We start from the raw sequence: 21,173 nt of genomic DNA, 5'->3' as shown, positions 1-21,173 counted from the left end.
GATCCAGGTGACGCAGCTGACCAGACAGCAAATATCTATAATGTAACGAAGCAGCAGATAGGAAATCTTTCTGAGGCAGAGTTCAGAGCTTAGGTTATAAGAATGCTTACAGACCTGACAGCAGATCTTAAACAAGACAGGGAAGGAGTGAAGGCTAGTCCTGCTGAAATGAACAAACATATGAAACTAGTGGTGAGGGAAAGAAAACCAGGGATCAAATCCACAAATTGGAACATAGGGATGGAACAAACAGTCAACCAATGCAGAAAGAGGAAACGACAAGTGAGGAAAATGAGGAGAGGCTAAGAAACCTATAGGCGGGCCAACAACCAAATCATAGGGTTGCCAGAAGGTGAAGAAGAAGAACTAGAAATTGAAAATTTATGTGAAAAAATAATGAAGCACAACTTCCCTAACTTGGGGAAGGAAATAGACTTACAGGTCCAGGAAGTACAGAGAGTTCCAAATAAACTGGACCCAAGGAGAATCACACCAAGACACATTATAATCAAAATGTCAAAAATTAAGGATAAAGAGAGTCTTAAAAGCAGCAAGAGAGAAGAAGAGAATTATATACAAAGGGGTCCCAATAAGACAATCAGCTGATTTCTCAAAAGGAACTCTGCAGGCAAGAAGGGACTGGCAAGAAATATTCAAAGTAATGCAAAGCAAAAACCTACAACCACGATTACTCTATCCAGCGAAGCTGTCATTCAGAATAGAAAGGCAGAGAAAGTGCTTCCAGGACAAAGTAAAACTGAAGGAGTTCATCAGATCGAAACCACCGTCATATGAATTGTTAAAGGGACTTGTTTAGGAGAAAGAGGATCAAAACTATGAACATTAAAATGAAAACTGTATCACAACAGCCAACAACAGAAGCTAGGGAACCAAAAGAAAGGCAAACTAAGTAGGAAATGAGAGTGGGAAAAGAATTATAGGTATGGGGAACATTACGGGGGAGGTCAGTGGGGAGAGGAAAGGGAGTAAAGGGAGGGAGATGATGCAGGAATTAAGAAGCATAGTAGGAGGGAGTGGAGTAGACAAGATGTTGAAACAGACTATATGCACAACCAATGGGCATGGACTAAGGGGGTGGGGACAACTGGAGGGAGGGAGGTCACTCTGTGGAGGAGACGAGGGAAAAGAAATTGGGACAACTCTAACAGCATAATCAATAAAACATTTTTTAAAATTCTGCAAATTCTGCAGTGTGTTTTTGTGTGAGTTTAAAAGGTCTCTCTGTTGACATATTTAAGTTTTATCATTTTAAATATCTAAAATATAAAATCCAGATTATCTAAATGTAATACTAGGATTTCATTTATCATTTGTTTTACCTCTAATGTGGACTGTTGGAATTTTACCTTCCCCAGCCTCACATAATCACCATTTTCTTAGCTCAATTCAACTAGAAGTCTACCAAATTGTCAACCCTTAAGGAAAGTTATTGTGACCCTCTATTTAGCTGTTTTGTGTACCATGCCCCACAATAAGTACTTTCTGGCTGATCAGGTTTTTATGAAACATTTATATTTTTACCATTTAAAATATTTTCTTTTGTTTCTAGGGTATTACATATGACCATGTAGAATTAAATGTGTATTTGAATGGAAAAAACATGCATTGTCCAGCATCAGGTATAAGAGGAACAGTGTATCCAGTTGTTTATGGTAAGCTAAAATATTTCTAAATATTATTTGATATATGTTAACTTTTGCTAAGGACTATTTTGGGGGGAATGTTTTCAACGGGATATCACAGTCCTAATCTGCAGGACTAAGAAAGGTTTTTATTCCAAAGAAAATGTATTTAACGATAGTTTCTGTACAAGTGTGTCCTGCAAAAATTGGGTTACTTAGAGATAACTACACAACTTAATTACTTTAATTTTTATTATAGAAAATTTCAAACGTATTTAAAAATAAAGAGAATAATATAATGAACCCTCATTTACCTGTCACCTATCTTCAAACAATTATTAAAGTTTAGCTAATCAGATTTTATTTAACCCCAACACTCCCACTGTTTCTCACCTTCTCTCCTTGGATTATTTTGAGACAAATGCCAAATATTATATCAGTTTACTCATAAGTATCTTATGTGTATCACTAAAAAAATAGCCAGAATGCCTTTATCACTATGCTCTGCTTTATCTTTTTATGTTACCAACTTTAAATCAACAGATGTATGATTTTTCTGGCTATGGTTTTAGTAGAACTAAAATAGTTTCTCATTTAACTACTTTATTTAAGTCTTTAAATTTAAGCCATAATAAAAAATAATTATTAAATTTTTATCATAATTTCCTAGAAGATAAGCAATGTTACTAAGGACATACTGTTTGAGATGTCAAAAAAGTAAGCAATAAGAGATTAAATATTCAATAATATTAACAACCAAAGCCCATGTTTTATGTTTTAATTAAGGTTTTTATTAGCCTTCTTTTCTCTAAAAGTCACTTTCCAATTATTTTACCTTCTGTGTCTTTGCATGTAAAGGTGTGTTTTTTAAATTATATTTTATAATTTATGCTATTGCGGTTGACCCAGATTTTCCCCCATTGTCCCGCTTGACCCAGCATCCTCACTCCTTCAGGTAATCCCCACACCATTGTTCTTGTCCATGGGTCCTGTATATATGTTTTTTGGCTACTTTATTATACCCAAAGATGTACCTAAGATTCCCATTACTATTCTGTCACTACCAATTTGTACTTCTTAACCCCTTCACCTTTTTTACCTATCCTCTGGCCCCCATCATGCAACATCAAAATGTTCTCTGTATCGTGATTCTGTTTTGGTTCTGTTTGTTCATTTATTTTGCTTTTTAGATTCAATTGTTGATAACATGTATTTATTACCATTTTATTGTTTTTTATTCAAAATATATTTTATTGATTATGCTGTTATAGTTGTCCCAATTTCTTTTCACTTTGCTCGCCTCTGCCCAGTATCCCCCTTTCCTCCAGCAGTCCAACCCCTCTTAGTTCATCTCCATGGGTCGTCCATATAAGGTCTTTGGCTTCACCCTTTTCTATATTACTCTTAACTTCCCCTGTCTGTTTTGTACCTACCAATTAGGCTTCTTTATCCGTGCACCATTTCCCCATTCCCCCCCTTCCCCTCCCAGCTGATAACCCTCCATATGATTTTGTTCCTATTGTGGTTTTTTGCTTAGTTTGTTTTTGTTCTTATTTTTTTAGGTTCTGTTGTTGATAGTTGTGAGTTTGTGGTCATTTTAATGTTCATAGTTTTGATCCTCTTTTTCTTAAATAAGTCCTTTTAACATTTCATGTAATAATGGCTTGGTGATGATGAACTCCTTCAGCTTTACCTTGTCTGGGAAGCACTTTATCTGCCTTTCCATTCTAAATGATAGCTTTGCTGGATAGAGTAGTCTTGGTTGTAGGTCCTTGCCTCTCATCATTTTGAATATTTCCTGCCAGTCCCTTCTTGCATGCAAAGTTTCTTTTGAGAATTGAGCTGATAGTCTTATAGGAACCCCTTTGTAGGTAACCCTCTTCTTTTTTTCTTGCTGCTTTTAAGATTCTTTCTTTATCTTTAACCTTTGGTATTTTAATAATGATGTGTCTTGGTGTGGTCCTGTTTGGGTCCAACTTGTTTGAGACTGTCTGTGCTTCTTGGACTTGTATGTGTATTTCCATTGCCAAATTTGGGAAGTTTTCTTCATTATTTTTTCACATAAGTTTTCAATTTCTTGCTGTTTTGCTTCTCCTCTGGCACCCCTATAATTCAGATGTTGGCACGTTTAAAGTTGTCCCAGAGATTCCTAAGGCTCTCTTCATTTTTTTCAATTCTTGCGTCCTCATTCTGCACCGGTTGACTGTTTTTTCCTTCTTCGTGTTCCAAATCATTGATTTGAACCCCGGTTTCCTTCCCTTCACCATTGGTTTTGCGTGGATTTTCCTTCATTTCACTTAGCATAGCCTTCACTTCTTTCCTTCTGTGTTTGCCATACTCAAGCATATCCATCACTTCTATGAGCATCTATCAACAGTGTTTTGAACTCTGCGTCTGTTAGGTTGTCTATCTACTCATCTGTTAGGTTGGCTATCTCCTCATCGCTTAGTTCTCTCACTGGAACCTTGATCTGTTCCCTCTTTTGGGCCATACTTCTTTGTTTCCTTAAGTTGACAGACTCCTGTGTTTGCTTCTGTCTTAGGTAGAGCTGTTGCACCTTTTACATTGTCAGGGGAGGAGCTTTAGGTATTCATCAGTACAGGCCAACTGGTTTCACCTTGTTGTAGTGCTGTATGTAGGGGAGGGGTCTGAGAGGGAACAATGCTGCTTGTTCTGCACTCGCCCCCTTTCCAGGCACTTCTACTTCCCATATGGGACTGGTGCCTCTGAAGCTGCTGCCCTGACAATGGTTCCCAGAGTGGGTAGGTTTGCAGACGTTTTAGGAACATGGGGGCCCTCTAAACAAATGGATTCTGCTGAGACTAGCAGTATCTTCCGCCACCCCTACCCCCATTGGTTTTTAGTCAGAAGCAATGAGGCCTTATTTTCTCCATTGCTGGAACCATGAGCTGCATGTTCTGGTCCGGTGCTGGGAGTGCTCCCAGGTGTCCCAACCTACTTTTTTAAATGTGTGACTGCACTGTCCACCAGCCAGCCACAGCTGCTGTTGCCACCGCTGCCACTGCCTCCCCACTGCATCCTCTTCACTCTGCCCCTCCTACCTGTCTGGATAAGTATTTCTTCTTTATATCTTTGTTTGACTTCCATGCAACTTGATTTTCTGGAACTTCTGGTTGTCTCCAGTTTTGAGGTAGTTGTATTCCTTCTTAGTTGTGGAGGGAGACACAGCATGTCTACCCATAGCTCCATTTTTGCCAGAAGTTCCTCCACTATTATTGTTTATGTTTTTGATCTTCTTAAAGAATATCTTGTAACATTTTATGTATTATTGGTTTGGTGATGATGAACTCCTTTAGCTTTTTCTTGTCTGGCAAGCTCTTTATCTTTCCTTCGAGTCCAAATAACTTTGGTGGGTAAAGTAATCTTAGTTATATGTCCTTGTTTTTATCACTTTGAATATGTCTTCCCAGTTCCTTCTAGCTACAAAGTTTCTTTAGAGAAATCAGCTGACAGTCTTATCAGTGCTTCCTTGTAGCTAACTATTTTTCTCTTGCTACTTTTAAGGTTCTCTCTTTGTATTTATTTACCCTTTGGCATTTTAATTATGATGTATCTTGGAGTGGATCACTTCGGGTCCATCTTGTTTGGGACTCTGTGCTTCCTGGTCTTGTATGTCTATTCCTTCACCAAGTTAGGGAAGTTTCCTTGCATTATTTTTTCAAATAGGTTTCCAATTCCTTGCTTTCACTCTTCTCCATCTGGTACCTCTGTGATGTGGATGTTGATATGCTTGGAGTTGTCCCAGAGGCTCCTTACTCTATCCTCATTTTTTGGATTCTTTTTTCTTCTTGTTGTTCTGATTGGCTGTTTTTTATTTCTTATATTCTAGATCATTGGTTTGATTTTTGACTTCATCCACTTTACTGTTGATTCCCTGTAAATTGTTCTTTATTTCAGTTAGTGTGTCCCTCATTTCTAACTGAACTTTTTATGCTGTTGAGGTCCTTGATAAGTTCCTTGAGTATCCTTATAACCAGGGTTTTGAAGTCTGCATCTAGTCAATTGTTTATCTCCATTTTATTTAGTTATTTTATTGGAGTTTTGTTCTGTTCTTTCATTTGGGCCATGTTTTTTTGTCTCCTCATTTTGGAAGACTCCCTGTGTTTGTTTTTATGTATTAGGTAGAGCTGCTACATCTTCCAGGATTGTAGAATGGCATAATGTAGTAGGTGTCCTGTAGAGTCTGGTGGCACAGCCTCTGCTATTATCCAAGTTGAGTACTCCAAGAGCATCCACCATGTGGGCTGTGTAGACCCTACTGTCCTCTTGTAGTTGGGCCTTGATTGCTATTGGCATGTCCAATGTCAGCCACCAGCTGTGTTCTGTCCGGGATCACACAGCATAAGCTAAAAAACAATCTACAGATGGCTGCTCCTGGTGCTGGGCTGGGAAGAGCCCAGGCAAGTCCAAGCTGTGATCCAAGGCCTGCAAGTGCTACTGCTGGGCCTGGGGCAACTTAGCAACTGGTCACTCACTGAAGCCAGATGCTGCTTGTTTGAGAGAATTTAGGAAAATCTGAAGCATGGGCCAAGACTGGAAACAGCTTGGGTGGGTCTGAAAGTTGAGTGGTGCAGGGTTCAGGGAATCACCAGGGCGGGGCAAACAGTGTGAGCCAGGTTGATGGAGTGTCAGATATGATGCTTGCCTGCTGACTCTGTAGGGGAAGGCTCAAAAAAGGAACAGTGGCCTCTGCCAGCACTTGGTCTGGGAAAAAACTGTCCACCAGCTCTCACTCTTGATGCTGGACAATTCAGTTTCTCTCCTTATGTCTCTAATGCCTTTTAATCTGCTGCTCCAGCCGTGGAGCTCAGAGGGAGTGAGTCTTAGCAATACTGTGCATGGGCCCTTTAACCCTGCAGAGGTCACAGCTGATCTGAGAGATACAAGCAAACTTTTTTCTTAAATATTGTTACATATGCTGGGTGCATAGGTTCAAGGTCATGACTAGCTGCACATTTGTACGTGACTAATGTTAAGCCATAACATTTAAGCCATCAGTTTGCTTATAACACGTGTTTTGTAAGGGTGTGTGATATTTGATAGTACAGTATTCCCTCACTTATCATGGGTATTATGTTCTAGACCCTCCCCCCACCCCCACGATAGGTGAAAATCCACGAAGTAGGAATCTTACATTTATTTTAGTATTTATATTTTAAGACTTTATAAACCCTTCCCACACACTTATAAACCATTCCCAGTCCCTTATTAACCTTTCCCAGTCCTTTATTAACCTTTTCTGCGCTTTTATTAACACTACTTATTTCTTAAACATATTCTACACTCTTAAACCTACATAACTTTAACAACATATGTATACAGTACTGCAAAATCCTGCGATATAGTGAAAAATCCACGATAAATAATTAAATATAATATTTTTAAAAATCCCACAATACAGTGAGGCCGTGATAAGTGAACCGCGATATAGGGAGGGGTTATTGTTTATTGTAACTGAGAGTACCATGAACTCCCTAATCAGTGTTGTTGTAGTTATTTTTTCTTTTTCCCGTGAACTTTGAAGTCAATGTTGTCTTTTTTTCATTTACCATTGAAAATGGCTGGAAAAATATATCAATTTCAATAATCCAAGAGATATTGAGGAACTTCAGCAAATGCTACTCGAGTCCAATGATGAGAATGATAGAGTCTCATTTACCCAAAAAGGGATAAAAATCTGATTTTAATTTCAAGTATGCAATTCTATGACACTTAAATTTTGATTCACAAAAGCTGAATATAATGGAATATTACAACCAAATAAAGCCAGGACTTGACACTGTGGACCAAATGATATATACATATAATGTGGCCAAGAATACCAGAAGATGGCCTGTGGTTGGTTATATCCTACACAATTTTAAATATTGCATAAATAAATGCTAAGACTATTCATATGCAATGTGAAAATAAGGCACAGAATATTTATTAGAAATCTCATAATGCAGTTAGTGTCAGAATAAAAAGACATTCAGAAATCTCTATAGGTGTGCTCAAGTCTTTACACCTGAAACTTCATCAATTTCAAACAAACTGAAGGAAACTCCAACAATGTTATAGATACAGCTCCCTCGATGAGCAGAAAATGTGTTAGGTACTATGCAACCAAAATAAGTCACTTATCAAAATATTTTTGCCAAGTGTTGTGAAAAGTATTTGTACCTTAGCATAGCAATATTGTTTGCAATGACTGTTACATTTTGCAAAGCCTACTATTGAAGATTCTGATTAATGTTAAAGACATTTTCCGGTTGTATTTTTTAGCAATATCCATGTTTCCATTTTTTGAAAAGAAAAATTTATATTCTTTATGTTTTTATATTTCTTTGTTTAATAATTTCTAGATTGTAACTGAAAAGATTGGGTTGGCCAAAATGTCCATATGTTTTTTTTCATAAAGTAAAAGACATTTTTTATTTCCACTAATAACTTTATTATATTTTGAGTATGTTGGCTATCTCCCGCATGATATAATGTTGGTTGTTCTCAGTTTCTGCCTCGATTTGATCACTATCAACTTCAACTAGTCTACCTGACCATGGAGCATCCTCCACTGAGAAATCTCCAGCATGAAACTGCAAACCATTTTTGACACATTTGATCAATCACAGTACCTTCTCCATATAAACTGCTCACATCTTTTTTTGTGCTTCAGTTGCATTTTTACCTTTCTTGAGATGGTAAAGCATAATAGGCCCAAAACATTATGTATTTTCTCCCATCTTCAATATTAAGATGTCTACACAAAAACCAATTTTGTAAGTTTTTTATTTTTTTCTTAGTGCATGTTGATATGACAGCTATCACAATACAGTCTAACAAAATTGTTTCAAGTGAAGTTAAAGACAACTAAGTGCTACTAGAGCTATCTTCTGGGAAAAAACCAAATAGTTTTTAGCCAACCCAATAAGTAAAAATTCATATATTTTATTATATAAGTATAATAACTGCAAATTTGCAGTGTTTTTAAGTTTTTTTCACATTTCAGCACACGAGACCTATGCTGTAATTTTTTTGACTGTGACCTCTGCACGGGCAAGAGGAAGTACTTAGGATTCCAGCAGTTTCTGTCTTCCACTGCCTCAATCCCCGCTGGTTTTTACAGCCAGAAGTTACGGAGACTTATCTTCCTGGCACTGGAACCCTGGGCTAGGGAGCTTGGTGTGGGGTTGGGACCCCTCAGATCCTGATATCCCTCCTGATTTTTATTCACTACATATGGGTGTGGGAGCAGCCGGTTCCACATCTACCAGTCTCAACGTGGTTTCTTATTTAATTCCGTAGTTGTATGACTTTTTTTCAGCACAATTTCTAAAGGTTCTGAATGATGGTTGTTCTATGATCTAGTTGTAATTTTGATGTGGTTGTGCAAAGAAGTGAAGCTGTGTTTACCTAGGCCGCCATCTTGACCAGAAGTTAAAAGTGTATTTTTAAACTCAATTTAGGTTAGTTTTCTTTCCATATTGGTTAAGCCTAAAAAGCCATTCCTTTATTTATTTAAATAACTGGGAGTGGGCCTTAATATTCAAAATAGTTTATTTTGAGAAATGAAATAAATATTATACAGTGACTGAGTTATACAAATGAGTAGCAAGTATAATTATTATTCTAAATTGTTTCTTTGATTCAGCATGATTTTAATGTAATAAAGTTATAGGTAGTACATTATCTAGTAAAGTATATTTTATAATTGGAATTGATCCTTACTAATAGATAATTATAAATAATTACTAATATTGATAGTTATTAATAATAATGTTTTTGATAGATTTTGTTTTTGGTTGTGGATGTTTTTACCCAGTGGGACTACATTTTGTAATCTGGACAATGTTTATTCTGTTTGCCTGTTGAAATTATGGTATTTTAAAAACAGTTTATTTTATAATTATGTATTCATAAAAAGTAAAGTATTTGCTTCTAATTTATTTATTTTCTTTTTCTATCTCTAGTTGATGACAGTGCAATTTTGGATTGCCAGTTCAGTGAATTTTATCATACTCCTCCACCTGGTTTTGAAAAAATACTATTTGAACAGCAGATCTTCTGAATGTATTTGTTTTTGAAAGTTGTATTTCTGCACTTTTTAAAGTGTTACCATTTAATAAATCTTTACCTGACTATAAATGAAAATTTATTCTTAAAAATATGCTTATTACTGTTGCTTAAGGAACTAATGTATTCAATATATGACCCAGAAATTGTGATTTAAAATACTTATGTTTTGTGATGTGAAATCAGCACTTTGGGCCATTTATTTAATTCTTATTTAAATAAATATAACTATGGGTATGATTAACAGTATTAAGTGGAAATATGTATAAAGGTATTTAAAAGGGAACCTTAACATACTTGTTTTGATAGAGACATAAAGTTGGGTGGGTTTTTGTCAAAGTTTAGATTTCATCAACTATTTTAAGACTACATTCTAATAATTTTGTGTCTCATGCCATTTTTTATATAGAATATAACAAACCAACAAATTTATATTATTGGCGACTTCATTTTTGCAATATATTCACTATAAGATGTACCACTTTTCTTACACTTTAAATTGCTTGTTTTGTTTATATATCATTGCTTTGATTTGCTTTGTGAAAGGAGAGAAATGTCTTGGTAATTGTTACTTTGTTGAAGACCATTATGCTGTGTTACTTCAATACCAGAGTAAATAGTGATTGATTGATGATACAAGGGCAGATCCCCCCCCAAAACCCAAAATTATCTTCTGGAGGGCAGGCCCCTTGTAGTGCAGGCTTCTCCCACTAGGTGAGTGTTCTAGGAACCCATCTGTAACAGTGTACCAGTTGGCATTGTGAGAGGCTGCATTTAGCTTCTGTGAATTTTTATGAAGACTTTCAACACATTCACCCGTGTTATGACGGGTGATTTATGAGTGCACCAGCCCACGCTGCTCTTGAGTGTTCAACAGTTTTTGACCAAAAACAACATGATCCTCATGCCCATCCTCCCTATTCACATGATCTCACACCGAGCAACTTTTTTTTTGTTGTTCCCTGGATGAAAAAAGTCCTCAAAGGGAAATGTGTTGCCGATGTGGAAGAGGTGAAACAAAAAATGGTGGAAGCTGTAAAAGGCATCAAAATCGACGTGTTCAAAAACTTTCGAGCAGTCGAAAAAGTCTTGGTAGGTGTATTGCATGAAATGGAGAGTACTTTGAAAGTGACTGAATTTAAACATGTAAGAATAAATACACAATTTTTATATAAAGTCCATTTTGGGGGGGGTCTCCTCTCATATAGTGCACACTAGCAGACATTTAGAATAGTGTGATGCTTTAAACAAATAAATTAATTATTCTAAGGGCTTTTATTTAAGTGCATATTTTCCCGTAAGGAATAATAAAATAATACTAAATAAGGAATATTCAGTACTATATTAAACACATTTTCTTCCTATCCTGTTAATTGTACAGTAAATTCACTTCACTGTTGATTATTTCAGAAGTTCAGAGATAAGTGAATTCTCTCCATGACCTGAGCCTTTGCCTAGTTTTCAGTAAAATCTTTCTGTTTACACCCTACTAACACAAACTATTTACTGTACACATCTTTGGTACAGTCTCCTTTTCAAACTGTCAAGGTCATTAAAAAGAAGGAAAAGTCAGAGAAACTCACATCAAAGGAGAAGCGTAAAGGGACATGACAAGTGAATGTAATATGAGATGCAGGAACAGAAAAAGGATATTAAGTAAAACTAAAGGGATTTGAATAAACTGTATTTGGGTTAATAGTGTATCAATAGCCATTTATTAATGACAGCAAATGTATCACATTAATGTAAGATGTTAATAGCAGGAGAAATGGAGCTCTGTACTACCTTCTCAATATTTTGTAAATCTAAACTGTTCTAAAAAAGTATATTAAAAAATTGCAGTTAGCTAGGAGAAATTTAAAAATGAAGGCAATAGAATATTAATACAGTTTATATGCATGGCTTAAATATTTAATGATAGCTAGATATATAGATAGGACATAAAACATTCTTGTGTTTTAACACAAATGAAGAGAATACGGTCCACTGTCTTGATTCAGTATACTGCAAAAATCCATTTATTTATACTAGTGTCCTTATTCATACTCAGACTGAAAATAATTTATTCATGTTATTATCAGTGATTTAAACGTTGCAAAGTTTTGTAATGCTGGATATGTGAAACTGAAAATCTTGTAAATTATCAGTTTATATATTAAAGAACAAAAGGAATTTTTTTTTCATCTATAAGGAGAATTTAATGAACAAAAGAGAACCACAGGCATGGAAACATGGAACAGGTGGAGAGTGACCAGAGGAGAGAGGGAGGGGGATAATGGTGGAATGAAAAGGAAGGAACAAGTTAAAGAACATGTATGAATGATTCATGGACATGGACAATGGTGTGGAAACTGACTGTGGGAGTCGGGGGTGAGGTGGGCGGAGGAGGGAAAAGGGAAAAATTGGGACAACTATAATAGAATAACAAAAAAGAAAACAGTAAATGTATAGATAAACATAAAAGGTTAACTTTCTTCATAATGCATATGCTCTCCAAAGAAAAGCATTATACCATTATAAGTCAAAACTTATCAGGTAAGATCACTTGAATATATTTTCAACAGGGGTGATAAACTTCTAAATTAATGAATGATATAAAATACAACGACCTAAAGACTTTCTAGGTAGCAAAAACATGCATGATGTTGCTCACACCTCTAATATTTTATGTTTACTTAATGCTAGTCTAGATATGGACAGTAAAAGCAGAGCCAAAAATGTTAGTGAAATCTGAAATCTTGATAGAATATATCAAATCAAAACTTATTTTAGATAATGCAAAAAACACTAGGTATACTTATGAGAAGAAAATCTATAATCAAAACTGTAATTTCCTGTGCACAGATATAACCAAGTGTAGTACTCATAAATGGGATGTAATCAACTACTACATATCAATTTGCATCATTTATGCAATCTGGGAGGGAAATACCTTTGGGAGCTAGATGGGCTGTGAATGTGAATGAATGGAAATAAAATAGAAAGCCCTGGCTGCTGTGGCTCAGTGGATTGAGCGTCGGTCTGCGAGCCAAGTGTCGCTGGTTCAATTCCCAGTCAGGGCACATGACTAGGTTGCATGTCAGGTCCCCAGTTGGGGGCGCAAGTGAGAGGCAACCACACAGTGATGTTTCTCTCCCTCTCTCCTTTCCCCTCTCTAAAAATAAATAAACAAATTATTTTTTTAAAAAAAGAACACCCAACAATGTCAAAAAAAAAAAAATCGGTAAAGTATTGCTTTTCCATTTACTGGAAAAAAACTGCTTTTTTAAAGTAACTGGGACCAACTTATTAAAATAGGTGTAAACACAACAATGTTAGATATAATTAGCAATATAAATGAACGACACACCATCCATCCAAGAGTTCTATACAAATTTAAAGGAAAAATTATCCTAGCATTTCCTAGAATGTATAATCTGTAGTTACATAGGAATAACTATGTAGTTATGTACTCATTCAACATTTGGATCATTATGTGTTTTATAAATAATTAAGATAGTCCCTGACCTCAAGGAACTCTGTTAACTATAATTTATTCATAAGTAGGGTCTAGAGTATGCAAGATATGTCGATAAATGAAAACAAGTTTTTAAACATTTTTATATATAATATCCAAAAACAACAAAAACTAGAGCTTTATGTATAGGAAAAAATGTATGAAGTGATACCAAGCATTGTATTTTATTTGGGGCATATAATTATAGTTTTATTTTATCTAATAAAGTTCACACAATAAACATGTCTTGTTTTGGTAATTAAAATAATTTCAAAACTAAGAGGACTCCTGGCCAGGCGGTTCAGTTGAAATATCGCCCTGTACACCAAAATGTTGCAGGTTCAGTCCCCAGTTGGGGCATGTACAAGAGGCAATCAATCAATGTTTCTCTCTCACATCAATGTTTCTCCCTCTGTCTTGCTCTCCCTCTCTTTAAAACCAATTTTAAAAATATCTTCGGGTGAGTATTTTAAAAGAGAGAAAAAAGACTGATTCTGAAGGAAGCCCTGTATACTAGAGAATGGTGAGTTTTATATCCATATCTAAAAAATCTAAAAAGCTGCAGTAGAGTCACAACTGAAATACTTAATTACAGGATATATGTGTTTTCATGGCAATTTAAAAGAGTTTAGAAACTTTTGCTGATGCTATGCCAGGTGCCAGTATACACCTGGTCACATGAGTAGGAGACCAATTATAGCAAACACCACACTTTAGAAAGGACACTGATAAACCAGCAAAAGCTACCAGGCTGTTGAGGGTCTGCTTAATTTATGAATGAATGAATAAATTAATGGTCCTTAAGGACACTGGGATTATTAGAAAAAATATATCCAATCCACTGGATTATTGAAGCCAAATGACTTGTGAAATGCTAATCATTATAAGAAAGAGACTAGTAATAGAGCCTACCAAATCTATAGATTCATGTGTGTGATTGTCACAAATGCCTTTCAGGAAAGACAATCATCTATGTGTTTCAGATATCTGATTGCTCCTTGCTTGAAAATTCTCTGTTGCCCTGGAGGCAGGAATATTGGAAGGTACAGGGAAGATTTCAGTTTAAGATGGAACTTCAATGTAAGGGAAGGAACTTTCCTATTTTTAGTTCACTGATAAAATTGCTGCCTTGCAAAGAAATGAACCGGTCCCTGGATTTGTTCTACAGGTGTTTTAAAATGAGGGTTTTATTCAGGTTTGGTGAGCCAACAGATCAGGAGACAACTGCCACTGAAAAAGATAGTTTGTTACAGTTCACAAAAGGAGAGGGCATACCATGCCACACAGAAATACACTGGCAAGCAATGAGGTGGGCTGGGAGCTAAAAAGGCGTGAGCCTTTATTGTAGTTTCCATGTGCAGAGCAGGGTAAGCATACTTAGGACGAGCTACTTTAAATAATTTCAGCAGACTCTGAAGTATAGAGGCTGTCCCCAGTTGTTTGGTACTTAGCCCTGGGATAAAGGGACAGAGGAATATTGACCTGGAATGTGAGAGCCTGATAGAAGAGCTTGGGGCTCTGTGTTGGTTGGTTTGTAAAGAAAAAGGCAGGCTCCTGAAACTAGTGATTTGCTCTTTCTAGGAATTAGCTAACCCTGGGTGAGGCAGTCCCTCCCATATTGGTAAGGCCCCAGATACTGGAGTATCAAGAATAGAAAAAATAACCTTTGCCTGTGCAGCTCAGTTGGTTGGAGAATTGTCCCATAACCAAATGGTTGCAAGTTTGATTCCCAGTCAGGGCATATACCTAAGTTGCAGGTTGGATCCCCCATCTGCCAGGTCTGGGTGTGTATGATCCCCAGTCTGGGACCATACAGGAGGCAGCCAATCAATGTCTCTCTCTGTGTCCCTTTCTCCCTCTAAAACAGTAAAAAATGTCTTCAGGTGAGGATAAAAAAAAGAATACAGAAAATAAGAAAATATAACTGATACACAGGATAGGTGACTATCCTAGTGATCTTGTAAGTATGGTTCCTGCTTGAATAGAGGCTGCACTAGATGTTACCTAAAACTCTGTCATTCTGATTCAGTCTCCACACAAACTGAAAACAAGGAAATGGGGGTTGTAGGATCTCCAAAGATCTAGATTAGAATTTGTCGTATTAAAATTGGTATTAATTCTGGCAATGGGAGATGACGCTCAAGTGAAATAGAAGTGTAGTGAACTGGAGTTCTCACACAGTGCTTTGAGTTGGCAGAAATGACTTACAAGTGATGAGAAACTGTTAAACTCAGAAAGAGATCATAGGTGCCAGTCCGGTGTCTGTTCACAATCAAAAGTACCCATAAAATGCTAATATTGGAAGGGTTTTGAAAATTAAGAAGAGAATCTTATCAACCATTACAAGAAACAAGGCACAAAACTTGTCTCACCTTACCTGTGTATTGTTTGCTTATGCCATTTCTGATTGAAAAGGTGAGTTGAAGATAGCCCAAAGAATAGCAAAAGCGACCAAGAAATGGTAGGCCACTAGATATATGGGTCTTTAAATCTGAAAGTCAAGACTGAAAAAGAATATTATCCAAATCTAAAATCATGGTGTATATGGATGGGTATGGTGAAGCTGGACTTGCTTATCAAATTCCTGAATGTTAGTAATTAAGGCAGCAAAACTTGAAACTTAAAAAAAGGAATATTTAGAGGCAGTAAGTTTTGGTATTTTTATGCTGTGTAAGAAACAGTGTTTGTTCTACCCAGAGGTGATAGGAAGACATAGTTTTGAAACTGAATTGTTAAGCAAGAAAGCATCTTAGAAACCGTTTGTCCAAATTCTCACTTCACACATGGGAAAAGCAGCCCAAGAGAGAGGTATCTTGGCCATAGTGACATGGTTAGCAAGATCAAGGTAAATATAAGCATTTACTCTGTCAGACTCTGTTCATTCTCCCCTGCAATGTGATTAAATAAATCCATTAACAATTTCTAAAGATTTTTGATGGAAGCTAAAACTTTAGGAATATATCCTTTTTAACACTCACAGCATGAAAGACAGTTTGGCAGTCCTACAAAAACATATTCTCATATAACTATTGGAGACAGAATGAAGGCCAGGAGAAACCATTAGACACATTCACATTTGATTACATTTATTTAGGGGTTGGTGTCAGAAATGAAATAAATATTTGCCTTTTGGATTATCTATGTGACAGCTCTCCATTAGCACAAACAGACAGTAGTTAATGATTCACCCACTGTCATCCCTGGGTTATGTGCATTCATGGAGATGTGGCCTCAGAGACAGATGATGAGAAAACACTTGTTTTTTTGTTTTGCTTTTAATGAGATTGGACTATGTACATCAAGCCTTGGAAAATTCACAATATATATCTTCTGTAGTTGGTGTTACTGAATATATCTACAGTATATCTTCTGTAGTTGGTGTTCCTTAATTTTTCTCTAGACCCTATTCCAATAAACTCACCTTTATTTTTTATTGTATTTTTCATTACTATTTATTCCCTTTATACACACTTTCCACCTCTACCCAATCCCCTTTCCCCCACAGTCGCAACACTGTTGACTGTTTCCATGGGTACTTTTTCTTTCTTCTCCACTCTTCCACATCCCCAACCTCACCCCTGCAAAGCTCTCATCCTGCTCTCTATTTATGAGTCTGACTCTGTTTTGCTACTTAGTTCAGTTTGTTCATTAGATTCCACATACAAGTGAAATCATATGATGCTTGTCTTTCTCTGACTGGCTTATTTCACTTAGCATAATGTTCTCCAGGTCCATCCATGCTGTCACAAAGGGTAAAATGTTCTTTTTTATGGCTGAGTATTCCATTATGTAAATGTCCCATAGTTGTTTTATTCACTCATTTACTGATGGACACTAGGGCTGCTCCCAAATCTTGGCAATTGTAAATAACAGTAAAATGAACATAGGGGTGCATATATATTTTCCAATTAGTGTTTCAGATTTCTTTGTATAAATTTTCAGAAGTGGAATTGCTGAGTCATAAGGCAGTTCCATTTTTAATTTAAACTCTGTACTGCTTCCCACAGTGGCTGTACCAGTCTGCATTCCCACCAACAGTGCAAAAGGGTCCCCCCTTTCTCCATATCCTCACCAGCATTTGCTGTTTGTTGATTTATTGATGATAACCATTCTGACTGGTGTAAAGTGATATCTCTCAATGCTAGAGACCATGTCAGAGTACCAACACATGATGTAAGCCAAGTTCAGCCTCCACCTGTGTTTTTCCCAGGGCCACCCTGCCTGAGCTATAAAGCAATCTGAGATGGCTGCTACTTGTGCTGGGCTTGAATATTCCCAGGCAAAGCCAAGCTTGAATAGGCTGGCTGCTGTTAGTGCGAGACCTGGGGCCACTTAGCAAGAGGCACTGGGGCTAGGGGCTCACTTTCGCTGGTTGTTGCTTATTTGAGAGGATTTAGGAAGTTGTTCAATTTGAGCCAAGAGCAGCTATTCATATGGAAAACCACCTGTGAACAGTTTCTGTGGGCCTATAAGTGGGGTGGGAAAGAATCTCAGGAGATCTGAGGGTTCAGAAAAGGAATAGTGACCTCTGCCCACCTATCTGTCTGGAAGAAAGCTGTCCCCCAGCTCTTGTCTTAATGTCAGACACCTCAGTTTCACCCTGTTTGCCACTGGTGCCTTTCAAGTTGCTACCCCGGTGCTAGAGCTCAGAGGAGTGAGTCAGTAAGCCCATGTGTGGATTCTTTAAGAAGAACTACTTCGGACTCCAGAAGTTTCTTCCCATACTCAATCCCCACTTGTTTTGTAGCTAGAAGTTGTGAGGACTTATCTTCCTGGCACTAGAACCCTGGGTTGGGGGACCTGGTGTCATGCTGGGACTCCTCGCTCCCAAGGTAACTCCTCCTGATGTTTTATTCACTACACATGGATGTGGGATCAACCTGTTCTTTGTGTCCACCCCTCCTACCAGTCTGGCTGGAGGTGATTTCTTTAATTTTGTAGTTGTCAAACTTCCATTCAACTCAATTTCTGGCAGTTCTGTGTGATGGTTGTTCTATAGTTTAGTTACAGTTTTTATGTGGTTGTGTGAGGAGGTGAGCCATGTTCACCTATGCTGCCATCCTGACCAGAAGTTTGCTAATTCCATTTGAATTCAATGAATATTCAAATTCTAGACTCCTTTATATTAACCAATTGAGCTTTCTAACTAAATTTATGCGTTAATTTCTGAAGAAACCAGATGTGAATGTTTGATCTAGATTAGTTAACCATACTGCTAATCATAGAGTTAGTTGGAAAAATGGCTCTAATTTCCAGATGCTTGTTAAAACTTAAGTGAGCTAGACCCCAGTTTGTAGAATCATGAACCCATCCTAAATATTTTGGGAAGTGGGTAGCCTCAGATACACAGAAATGGGTTAGAATTAATCATAATCCTTTATGACATACTTTCCTTACTTTTCCTTGTGTCCTCTTTCAATAGATATAATGATGTTATAAATATAGATGTAGACATTGATAAGCACTCATGAACTCACTAAAGCAAAACTATGACCTTGACAATAACCTACATCTAACCATATTGTTGCCTCTCCCAACCTATCCTATTTCTCTGCCTTTCAAGATAACCATCATGCTGAATTCCATGTTAACAATTTCCCTCCCTTCTTCTAGGGGGTAGTTTAATTGCATCTACTTATATTCATAAAACTAAAATATTTTTATCTTATTTGTTTTTAGCTTTATTTAAGAGTATTATGCTATATGTAACCTTTTAGGATTTCTTCTCTTAATATTTTTATATTGCTAAGAATCACTCATATTTTTCTGTTGTTATAGGTCATTCACTTTGCTGAATTAATATTCCATCGTGTGGATTTACTACAATTTATGTATTCTCTCTTCTATAGCTAAACTTTTAGGTTCTTTGCAGAGCTCTGTTCTTGCAAACAAAAATACTATGAACTTCCTGATATATTCTTTTCTGTACACATGAAAACATTTCTGTTAGGCCTACATCTAGCAGTAGAATTGTTGGGTTATTAGGTGTGTGTATGAGTTTCATAGGACTGCTATAACAAATGATCACACACTGGATAGCTTACAGCGACACAAATTTATTCTTTCATAATTCATAAGGATAGAAATCCAAAATTAAGGTGTCATTAAGGTTGGTTCCCACTGGAGGCTCTGATGAAAAAAAAAAAAGTTCCATACCTCCTTCTTAGCTTCTGATGATTGCCAGCCATCTTTGACATGTCTTGTTTCATAGACTCATTACCCCTGTCTCTGCCTCCATCTTCTCATGGCCTTCTTCTCTGTTTGTTTCTATCTCTGTCACCTCTCACAAAAATATCAGTCATTGGATTTAAGGCTCTACTCCAGTATAATTCCATCTGCAAAGTTCAAATAAGATTCCAGGAGTTTGGACTTTAACACATCATTTTGGGGAACACAATTCAATCATAACAATATGGTGAAAATGCCAAATTATTTGCCAAAGTAGTTACAAAAATTTATACTTCACCAGCATTGAATAGGACTTGGTATTATTAGACTATTGGAATTTTTATCAACTGAATGAGTGTAAAATTGTACATCATTGTAGTCTAGATTTAAAGTTCCCAATTCATAATTATGTTCAACAGCTCTTCATATTCTTGTTGGCCATATGTTTCCTGTTCTGTGAAAACATTCTTTTTTATATTGAGCTGCTTATACTTTTCTTTTTTCACTGATCTGTAGAAGTTCTTTACAGATTGATACCAATCCTTTGCCAGTTTTATGTACTTTGAATATCTTTTATATGTAACTTTTTACATTTTCTAAGGTAAACTTGATTTTTAAAAATTTTTAATTTTATATAGTAATATTTATTGATCTTTTATTTTATAGTAAAAAATTTTGTGTCTTCTTTAAAAATATCTTTTCCTTACCCAAGTTCTAAACTGTGTCTACCTCTATTTTACTATTTTCTTGAATCAATTGTTGCTATTTAAAAATCTGATGGCTCTATGACTTCTGGTCTGTTTTTTAATATTTTCCTTCTCTTGATAGCCTTAGAATTTTGTCTGATTCTACAAAATTCTTAATTTTAGCATAAAATGTCTGGTGTGGATATTTTTACTTATATTTTTTCTATAACCCTTTTAATCTTTCATCTTGTTATGCTACAATTACAGAAAATTATTTCTTCAAACAATTCTTTCTCTTCATTTTTATTTGTCCTCTCTTTCTAGGACTTTCATTACACACTTGATAGTTTTACTTCTATCTTCCTAATACCTAGCTTTTTCTTTGTATTTTATATGTCTTTGTCTTTGCCTTCTTGGTTCTGAAAGATTCCTCCACCTGGTTTTTCCAGTTGCTAATTTGTTCTGCAGCTCTATCCACCCTGTTACTTATCCATCTGAGGTGCTCATTTCAACTGTTAAATTTTTCATTCCTAAGATTTCTTACCATTTTGTTTCTTGCCCTTATTTGTATTTCCATTATATTTTATCATTTTTATATGTTTTAGGTCAATATAATTATTGAGTCATTTGTTTCCATAAGTGTACAGTACTTGGATTCTGTAGTCTAAAATAATATTTTTTATTTCAAATAGTTGTGCTTCTCAAATCTCTTTTTGGACATGCAAATTCATTTTTCCCCTGGAGGTATAGACTCATCTGTCTAGCAATGCATATATGAAACGTCCTAATAGCTTATTCCCAGTCAGCCCCAATTAACCTGGAGTGTGGAGATGGATTAGCCACAGGTGAGGAAGGAGGCCAGGACACAGGAAAACCACAGTCACTCATTTCCAACCTCACAAAACAATGAAGTCAACACTTAACTCTTTGTCTTAAAGCGATGTTCAGCATGAAGAGGAGACCCTCTTGGACTATAATTTGCCAGCTTTGGGACTGGGGAGGGAAGGGGAAGCAGTAACCCAAGGTTAGTTAGCCCTTACCTTGAGCACAACTATTAAATCTAAAGTTGTAAACCTGATTTGATGTCATTGTTTGGTATCACTGGCA

General features: G+C 36.3%; 1 protein-coding gene across 1 annotated transcript in view; it reads left to right on the top strand.

The window, feature by feature from the left end:
- The window catches only part of SPRYD7 (SPRY domain containing 7), a 33,559-nt gene extending 22,026 nt beyond the window's left edge, over nt 1-11,533 (top strand). Inside the window, exons 4-5 of the mRNA XM_090258607.1 lie at nt 1,571-1,673; nt 9,614-11,533. Coding sequence (XP_090114733.1) covers nt 1,571-1,673; nt 9,614-9,711 — 201 coding nt within the window. The 3' untranslated portion in view covers nt 9,712-11,533. The remainder of the gene's footprint in view (nt 1-1,570; nt 1,674-9,613) is intronic.
- Nucleotides 11,534-21,173: the final 9,640 nt, after the last annotated feature.

This window comes from Furipterus horrens, unplaced genomic scaffold, assembly GCF_987537825.1.
Source record: "Furipterus horrens unplaced genomic scaffold, mFurHor1.1.pri manual_scaffold_12, whole genome shotgun sequence".
Lineage (NCBI taxonomy): Eukaryota > Metazoa > Chordata > Mammalia > Chiroptera > Furipteridae > Furipterus > Furipterus horrens.
Note: the sequence above shows the minus strand (reverse complement) of the source record. Positions and strands in the feature narration are given on the sequence as shown.